Source organism: Molossus molossus, unplaced genomic scaffold (assembly GCF_014108415.1).
Source record: "Molossus molossus isolate mMolMol1 unplaced genomic scaffold, mMolMol1.p scaffold_m16_p_14, whole genome shotgun sequence".
Lineage (NCBI taxonomy): Eukaryota > Metazoa > Chordata > Mammalia > Chiroptera > Molossidae > Molossus > Molossus molossus.
Genome location: NW_023425349.1, coordinates 17594858 through 17604651, shown reverse-complemented (window position 1 = coordinate 17604651; position 9794 = coordinate 17594858). Strand labels below are relative to the sequence as shown.

Sequence of the window (9794 nt, the reverse complement as noted above, 5' to 3'; positions counted from 1 at the left end):
CTCATTTGAGGGGTTGAAACTACACCTCTGATAGATCACATTCAGATTGTGGCATTTGAAGTTGCAGTCACAAAGACACAGGAATCAAACATCCACGCCTGCGTACTTGGTATTCCGAAGCCTGCCTCGCATTCAGACCTCCAAATCCTTTTACAAAGTCCCGAAAATTTGTGAACAAAACATGAGCTCACTAGACTCTAAAATATAGCTCTCTAGAGAACATGATGTTTATAGGATTTGGAAATATCAATTATATAACAAAGACACTTTCCTCTCTGCAACCAGCCAACAATAGCCCTGCTCCTCCATAAATGTCACTCGTAGGGTGGGTCAGATATGATTTGGTCAGTGCCGCCATGTGAAATACCTTTTATGTGTCACTTTAAAAAAGGAAATGGGATAATTTAGTGCCACCCTAATATCTTACATTAGCATGCTGAAATCCAGGCCCCGATAAGAAAAACTACCTTTCATTGCTAGGAGTCACGCTAGCCCTTCTTTAGGACAGTAACAGAAAAGATAGATGATAATGGGAGGGGAAAAAAAAAACAATTTCCACGGTGCTTTCAGCCATCACTAAAGCCCAATGCATGAGGCAGAGGCTTTTATTGAGAGATCATAACAGATAATGCATCATAAAGCCAACAAGCGTCAGGAAGGACAAATGGCATGTGAGGGACAAAGGCCTTTCCTTGTGAGAGACATCTGGGCAAAGGGCATTTCCAGTGATCATTTGGTGCGTGGAATCCATAATATAGAGCCAGTCTCATCTGTAAATATTAATGTTTTGTTTAAGGTCTAAATTCATGCTTCCGCTTGGCTCTTCTTAGTTGAGACGGCAGCTAAATCCTTAAAGGGAAATAAAAATCAGGCTCTGGGCTTCCTGATAAAGCTGCTAAAAGGGGGGACTGTGAAGTAGAGAGCTTTAGGGGAGAACCTGGCTCTGCAGGAAGACCAAGTGAAGTGAACCTTCCTAGTTCCCCCCCTGAGCTCGGCTCTTCCTGTGACTTAACCCAGTAAGATGCTCCACGCAACTAAAACATCTCTCCTTTGGCAGCCTTCTTCCTTGAGTAGGCAATTTTGATGTTAAGTCAAAGGTTTTGCTTCACCGCAAACCTATGTATCCTGCATGCATATACTTGTCCACTTGGCCTCATTTTAAAGCAATTGGATGTGTGTGTTGGTTTTCCCCAAACTGGATGAGAAGTTTTTCTATACTCACAATGGTATAGACATCGTGGTTTTCCTTGAAGCCTCTAGCATCATGCTGGAACATGGCTCTAATTGATCTTATTTCCTCTTTGCTAAATCATGTTCTTGGATGGCAACTCATGAAAACCCATCTGGGTTCCAAGGGAAGGTTGCTAAACATCAGACTATGCTGGAGCTTTGACTCATGTGTACTTGATGCATTCAGATGTGTGTGATGAGTTCATTTGTATGGACGGCGGGATCTCATGCAAAGTGCATTGGGATGTTTCGTGATGGTTTTAATAGGAAGACAGGACTGTAGCTGTTTCCTGCATTGAAGTGGACCTTTCCCTAACCACACGTGGCAGGGGATGATGCAATCGAGTTGCTTTCAGAGTAAACTTTCTTGGGCTATAAAGTAATGATGTCTAAGGATTTTTTATTGAGGGTATAAAACATATTCATTACTTATGTATCAAGGTTTTCGGGAAAGAGCAGGGCAGGCACCCAGGCTGGTCTGAAATGACTCCAGGAAACAAGGGGAGGGTGGCTTTGATACTGTGCAGACCCCGGAGCAGAGTGAGAGTTCGTGCATGGCCAGGGCTTGCGTGGTTGGAATTTCTCTGCTGACCCCCGGGGGAGTGCCCTGGGGCTTTCTCCTCAGTGTGCCCCAATGTGGGACCACAGGGAACAAGAGAGGGGTGGGGCCTGTCAAATATTTTTAAAAAATGGAGTCAGACTTTTGATTACACTGATACACATGTTTGACAAAATTCTAATTTTGGCTTGAAAGCCCAACTTGTATCATTAACGATAAGTATTGTCAGGTGTTTTCCAAGAAGTAACAGTCTCCCTTTGTTTGCTTTTGATGAAGTGTCTACTAAAAACACAAGTCTGAATTATTATTGCATGTTAGTCCTTCTTTCGAGTAAAAATGGTGTTCCAGTCTGGCCAGTATGGCTCAGTGGTCGGGCGTCGACCCATGCACCAAGAGGTCACAGGTGCAATCGGTCAGGACACATGCCCAGGTTGTGGGCCCGATCCACGCAGGAGGCAGCCAACTGATGTTCTCTCTCATCGATGTTTCTATCTCTCTCTCCCCCTCTCACTTCCTCTTCTCCAAAGTCAATAAAGAAAAAAAATTTTTTTAAATAAATAAGTAAAAATGGTGTTCTGTGGAAAAGTAGCCGGTGCAGCTTGCAATTTGGTCATGCCAGTATTTATCCTAAAGGCGACTCTGTACTTGGGGACGCAGCATGGGGGTTTCTGCTTAGTCCCCCTCCCTCACACAGCTGATTACTAAAGACGCTTACTCAGAAATCGAGATTTAATAAAAGTAATCCTGTTCATTGCTTCATCAAGGACATTTGTGGGGCAACTGACACCTTCTTTTGCCATGGGTGCATGGCCATGGAGACCACAGTGAGCCCTGGTAGGCTGGTGGCATGGCCTTGATAAACACTTAGGCACCAGCAGTTTTGCTCCTTGGTGCCTCTGCAGTGTCAGTGAAAATGTCAATGCAGTGAACAGAGCAAGTCATGGCCATGGAGACCACAGTGAGCCCTGGTAGCCTGGTGGGATGGCCTTGATAAACACTTAGGCACCAGCAGTTTTGCTCCTTGGTGCCTCTGCAGTGTCAGTGAAAATGTCAATGCAGTGAACAGAGCAAGTCATGTTTTGGTATTATTATGAAGATGGTTTTGACCTCATAGTCCCCTGCAGGAATCTCAGAGACCAACCTGCTCCCTTTCGGATGTACACTTCGTGTCTATGGTTTTTTTTTGTTTTTGTTTTTTTTAAGAAGTAGACTTCTCATATGCTTTTCTATTTTTAAAAAATATATTTTATTGATTTTTTTGGAGAGAGAGAAACATCGATGTGAGAGCATCAATGTGTCTCCCACAGGCCCCCGCACTGGGGATTGATCCCGAAACCTGTGCATGTGCCCTGGCCAGGAATCCAACTGGCTACCTTTCCATGCACAGGATGACGCCCAACCAACTGAGCCACACCAGTCAGGGCTGTGGACGTTTTTAATGGGAATTATTTGGCCTGGTACATAGAGGACCAGAGAGCTTACCAGGGCCATTCCAGAACTCTACTAACTGCCTATATGAGCTTGGTAAATTTCTTTCCCTCATTGGCCTTTGTTCTATTGATTTGTCTAAAAAGGTAATAGACGTAAGTGATCTCCAAGGCACTTTCTGCTCTAAAGTTTAAAGATCTCCGTCAATTCCAAAATCACCTATTTTGGGTTTTACCATTTTTACACCTCATTTTGCTGTCTCCTCTAAGACATGGGAAGCTAAGTGTTATAAATGTAGTATGATGGATGTTTAAATTTTCCATTAACAAGTCTATTCATCAAATATAAGTTGTATTAATATAGCAACTAAAATAGAACAAATGCTAATTTTAATGCTTTATAACAGGGAATGCTGAGGGGCTAATGGAGAGGAAGGTACATAAATGTGACTTTCATATGAAATAGAACAGGCTTGTTGTGATGAGGGTGTCCCAGATCAAATAAAAAGGGTAGTATGTTCAGAAGAGGAGAATCAAGTAGGACTTGACGGAAGCGGGTGGGACTTGGTGGAAGCGGGTGGGACTTGGTGGAAGCGGGTGGGACTTGGTGGAAGCGGGTGGGACTTGACGGAAGCGGGTGGGAATTGAGGGAAGCGGGTGGGGCTTGACGGAAGCGGGTGGGACTTGGTGGAAGCAGGTGGGACTTGGAGGAAGCGGGTGGGACTTGGTGGAAGCGGGTGGGACTGGGTGGAAGCGGGTGGAAGCGGGTGGGACTTAACGGAAGCGGGTGGGACTTGACGGAAGCGGGTGGGACTTGGGGGAAGCGGGTGGGACTTGGGGAAAGCAGATGGGGCTTGACGGAAGTGGGTGGGGCTTGGTAGAAGCAGGTGGGACTTGGAGGAAGCGGGTGGGACTTGGGGGAAGCGAGTGGGACTTGGGGGAAGCGGATGGGGCTTGGTGGAAGCGGGTGGAGCTTGACGGACGCGGGTGGGACTTGGTGGAAGCGGTGGGACTTGGTGGAAGGGGGAGGGACATGGGGAAGCTGATGGTACTTGACTGAAGCGGATGGGGCTTGGTGGAAGCGGATGGGGCTTGACAGAAGCGGGTGGGACTTGGTGGAAGTGGGTGGGACTTGACGGAAGCTGGAGAGACTTGGAGGAAGTGGGTGGGACTTGACGGAAGCGGGTGGGACTTGGTGGAAGTGGGTGGGACTTGACGGAAAAGGTGGGACTTGACGGAAGCAGGTGGGACTTGACGGAAGCGGGTGGGACTTGGTGGAAGTGGGTGGGACTTGACGGAAGCGGGTGGGGCTTGACAGAAGTGGGTGTGGCTTGACGGAAGCGGGTGGGGCTTGGAGGAAGCGGGTGGGGCTTGACGGAAGCGGGAGAGACTTAGAGGAAGCGGGTGGGACTTGGTGGAAGCGGGTGGGACTGGGTGGAAGCGGTGGGACTTGACGGAAGCGGGTGGGACTTGGTGGAAGTGGGTGGGACTTGACGGAAAAGGTGGGACTTGGTGGAAGCGGGTGGGACTTGACGGAAGCGGGTGGGGCTTGGAGGAAGCGGGTGGGGCTTGACGGAAGCGGGTGGGGCTTGGAGGAAGCGGGTGGGGCTTGGTGGAAGCGGTGGGGCTTGACGGAAGCAGGTGGGACTTGGTGGAAGCGGGTGGGACTTGACGGAAGCGGGTGGGGCTTGACGGAAGCGGGTGGGGCTTGACGGAAGCGGGTGGGGCTTGGCGGAAGCGGGTGGGGCTTGACGGAAGCGGTGGGGCTTGACGGAAGCGGGAGAGACTTAGAGGAAGCGGGTGGGACTTGGTGGAAGCGGGTGGGACTGGGTGGAAGCGGGTGGGACTGGGTGGAAGCGGTGGGACTTGACGGAAGCGGGTGGGACTTAGTGGAAGTGGGTGGGACTTGACGGAAAAGGTGGGACTTGGTGGAAGCGGGTGGGACTTGACGGAAGCGGGTGGGGCTTGGAGGAAGCGGGTGGGGCTTGACGGAAGCGGGTGGGGCTTGGAGGAAGTGGATGGGACTTGACGGAAGCGGGTGGGACTTGGTGGAAGCGGTGGGGCTTGACGGAAGCGGGTGGGGCTTGGAGGAAGCGGGTGGGGCTTGACGGAAGCGGGTGGGACTTGACGGAAGCGGGTGGGGCTTGGAGGAAGCGGGTGGGGCTTGACGGAAGCGGTGGGGCTTCACGGAAGCGGTGGGGTTTGACGGAAGCGGGTGGGACTTGGTGGAAGCGGGTGGGACTTGAGGGAAGCGGGTGGGACTTGGTGGAAGCGGGTGGGACTTGACGGAAATGGTGGGACTTGGTGGAAGCGGGTGGGACTTGACGGAAATGGTGGGACTTGGTGGAAGCGGTGGGACTTGACGGAAATGGTGGGACTTGGTGGAAGCGGGTGGGACTTGGTGGAAGTGGGTGGGACTTGACGGAAAAGGTGGGACTTGGTGGAAGCGGGAGGGACTTGAGGGAAGCGGTGGGACTTGGTGGAAGCGGGTGGGACTTGACGGAAAAGGTGGGACTTGGTGGAAGTGGGTGGGACTTGATGGAAAAGGTGGGACTTGGTGGAAGCGGGAGGGACTTGAGGGAAGCGGTGGGACTTGAAGGAAGCGGTGGGACTTGGCGGAAGCGGGTGGGACTTGGTGGAAGCTGGTGGGACCTGACGGAAGCAGGTGGGACTTGGTGGAAGCGGGTGGGACTTGGTGGAAGTGGGTGGGACTTGACGGAAAAGGTGGGACTTGGTGGAAGCGGGAAGGTCTTGAGGGAAGCGGTGGGACTTGGTGGAAGCGGGTGGGACTTGACGGAAATGGTGGGACTTGGTGGAAGCGGGTGGGACTTGACGGAAATGGTGGGACTTGGTGGAAGCGGTGGGACTTGACGGAAATGGTGGGACTTGGTGGAAGCGGGTGGGACTTGGTGGAAGTGGGTGGGACTTGACGGAAAAGGTGGGACTTGGTGGAAGCGGGAGGGACTTGAGGGAAGCGGTGGGACTTGAAGGAAGCGGGTGGGGCTTGAGGGAAGCGGGAGGGACTTGAGGGAAGCGGGTGGGACATGGTGGAAGCGGGTGGGACTTGGAGGAAGCGGGTGGGACTTTGGGGAAGCGGGTGTGGCTTGACGGAAGTGGGTGGGGCTTGGTGGAAGCGGGTGGGACTTGGAGGAAGCGGGTGGGACTTAGTGGAAGCGGGTGGGACTTGACGGAAGCGGGTGGGACTTGGTGGAAGCGGTGGGACTTGACGGAAATGGTGGGACTTGGTGGAAGCGGGTGGGACTTGGTGGAAGCGGGAGGGACTTGAGGGAAGCGGTGGGACTTGAAGGAAGCGGGTGGGGCTTGGTGGAAGCGGGAGGGACTTGAGGGAAGCGGGTGGGACTTGGTGGAAGCGGGTGGGACTTTACGGAAGCGGGTGGGGCTTGGAGGAAGTGGGTGGGGCTTGACGGAAGCGGGTGGGGCTTGGGGGAAGCGGGTGGGACTTGACGGAAGTGGGTGGGACTTGACTGAAGCGGGTGGGACTTGACTGAAGCGGGTGGGACTTTGGGGAAGCGGGTGTGGCTTGACGGAAGTGGGTGGGGCTTGGTGGAAGCGGGTGGGGCTCGACGGAAGCGGGTGGGGCTTGGTGGAAGCGGGTGGGGCTCGACGGAAGCGGGTGGGACTTGGCTGAAGCGGGTGGGACTTGGAGGAAGCGGGAGGGACATGGGGGAAGCTGATGGCGCTTGACGGAAGTGGGTGGGACTTGGAGGAAGCAGGTGGGACTTGACGGAAGCAGGTGGGACTTGACGGAAGCGGTGGGACTTGGCGGAAGCGGGTGGGACTTGGTGGAAGTGGGTGGGACTTGACGGAAAAGGTGGGACTTGGTGGAAGCGGGAGGGACTTGAGGGAAGCGGTGGGACTTGGCGGAAGCGGGTGGGACTTGGTGGAAGCTGGTGGGACCTGACGGAAGCAGGTGGGACTTGGTGGAAGTGGGTGTGGCTTGACGGAAGCGGGTGGGGCTTGGAGGAAGCGGGTGGGACTTGACAGAAGAGGTGGGACTTGGTGGAAGCGGGAGGGACATGGGGGAAGCTGATGGCGCTTGACGGAAGTGGGTGGGACTTGGATGAAGCGGGTTTGACTTGACGGAAGCGGGTGGGACTTGGCGGAAGCGGATGGGGCTTCAAGGAAGCGGGTGGGGCTTGACTGAAGCGGGTGGGACTTGGAGGAAGCGGGTGGGACTTGGCGGAAGCGGGTGGGACTTGGCGGAAGCGGGTGGGACTTGGGGGAAGATGGTGAGTCTTGAGGGAAGCGGGTGGGACTTTGCGGAAGCGGGTGGGGCTTGAGGTAAGCTGGTGGGACTTGGGGGAAGTGGGATGGGACTTGATGGAAATGGGTGGGACTTGATGGAAGCAGCAGCATTTTCACTGATGCTTGAAGAATCTGTGTTTTGATTATTGAGTTATTTCCAAAAAGGAGACTCCCTAGAGTTACGGCTAATACACAGAGTGTGACGGAAGCAAAGTGGGGCAGAAAACTGTAAAAGAAAGTCAAGGCTCAATCTTCAAAGGCACCCAGGCCCACGCGCAGGAGTCTGGGATGTCTTTAACCTAGTAGGTATGAATCCTGTCTGGAAATCAGCATCACCTGGGGAGCGGTTTTTAAACTATCTATGCTGGGGACTATCCTCAGACTTGTATTTCATGGTCTGTGATGGCACCCAGGCATCAGTCTCTTCTAAACTCCCCAGATAACTGTCACATGCAGCTACAGTGAGACTGGATCCTTGGGGTATGGTGGGGCCATGTAAGGTGTGAGCTAGTGAAGGATAGAACTGTGAGAGTCTTGTAATGAGTCGGAGAGATGGGTACTCTTGACAATTAGCATATAAATTGGTTGTGAGAGATTCTTCTATGTAAAGCATGTCCTTTATAGTGAAGTCAGCCCTGGTTCCTGGCCAGGTATCATAAGGAAGAGTCTACTTTGTGTCTGTGAGGGCAGAGGAAGAGCAGAGCCAAGATGGGCACTGCTTGGAGAAAGAGTGGGAGTGACTGAGACAGGACTCAGGCGAGAAGAAGGCCCTTGGGAGAGCACCTACAGGGAATGGGCTTATTTCAAGTAAAAGGCCGTTACTCTGCGCTGTCACTCTCCCTTCTTTTCGTAAGTCTGCAATATATCTAAGACATGAAGCATGCTGGCTGTGGTAGTCATGTTTGAGAACTTCTGTTAAGATGACTGAGCCCCAGACTCCATGAGGCAACTCATTATAAATGCAGATGCCTAGGCCCAATGTCAAACCTAGGTTAAATCTGTAACCAGCTCTCTGTGTCTAAGGTCCTATGCTGGCAAATATTTATGTGGAGGGTGTATGAGAAAGTGGGGCAGTTTGGAGGCAGACAGACAGACCATTCGAACTGAGTTCTTGTAGTAGTTTCACAATAGCAGGTTTGTAAGTCCAGGATAAGATAGCTAAACTAAGTGCAAGTTACTTAAAAGGAACAAACATGTCCATGTGTCTAGGCCTGGCCGAAGACATGACAAAGCATCTTGTTGCTGTTGTCGTTGGTTTGTTTGTTTCAGTTCTGTCGTCCCCTGGCACAGGTAGCTCTGGACCTTAGGCAGTGGTGAATCAGAGCATTCTGACCTGTGCAGCTAGCAGAACATTGGATAGCTTTAAAACTGGGAGCTCTGTTCTGCGTGCCTACGATTTCATTCTTTATTCCAGGAGCACTGGCCTCACCGAATCTAGAGAAGATGAGACATTTTCACATGAGTTTCACTGACTTTTACGATGGCTCCGCAACTCATTCGGTCTGCTCTCTGCCAGTTTGATTCTCTCTACCAGGAGCCAGATCACAAATACTGATTCCCACCCAGTTTGATTTCTGCATTACAGAGACTATTAACCACAGTGCCTTTAAGTAAGGGGTTCTCATTTTACAGTATACATACCACCTGCAATTAAACAAAAATGTGTGTGTGTGTGTGTGTGTGTGTGTGTGTGTGTGTGTGTATTCCAAGCCCCCCTCCCTCCAGGGAGAGAATGCATTTGATTTTCCTAAATAGATAAATAATTAAATTCAGGTACTGGCTCTGAGCAGTACATGTATGATTTGGGATGAGGCTACCACTCCAAGTTTCATTTTACTTCCACATAATTTGGGGATGGGAATCCAAACTGTCCAATGTATTTAATCATGCCAAGTAGAATTCAGGGAGCTCCTGTGCCCCATCAGAAACCCGATATACACAGAACCAGGGCACCATAGCTGAATCCACCACACATTCCATTTGAGAGAAAAATCCATGAACTGAAAGGATTTAGGTATATCAATGACCACTGTAACTGAAGTATTGTGTCCATATGAATTAATTCATTCACCGTCAAAATTACCATGCGTATAAATGTAGGACTAACGACATTAACTATAATGATTATTGTTCATTTAATGTTTACCATGTAAATGCAGTGTTTCATTTAAGCTTCATAATTCTATTAGGTAGATGTGCTTATGTCCACAATATGAATGAGAAAAAAAAAATCTGAGAAAGGTTGGGTGAGTGAACCTAGGTCAGAGTTAGAGCATAGAGCCAGGTTAGGAATTTGGGGGAAAGTAGAGAAG

At 51.1% G+C, this 9794-nt stretch overlaps 1 protein-coding gene across 1 annotated transcript; it reads right to left on the bottom strand.

Annotated features, from left to right (window-relative positions):
* Positions 1–5400: 5400 nt before the first annotated feature.
* LOC118630023 (proline-rich extensin-like protein EPR1) lies at positions 5401–7593 on the bottom strand. Its single transcript, XM_036261728.1, has one exon. The coding sequence runs from the start codon at positions 7591–7593 to the stop codon at positions 5401–5403; it is 2193 nt and encodes a 730-aa protein (XP_036117621.1).
* Between the last annotated feature and the right edge of the window lie 2201 nt (positions 7594–9794).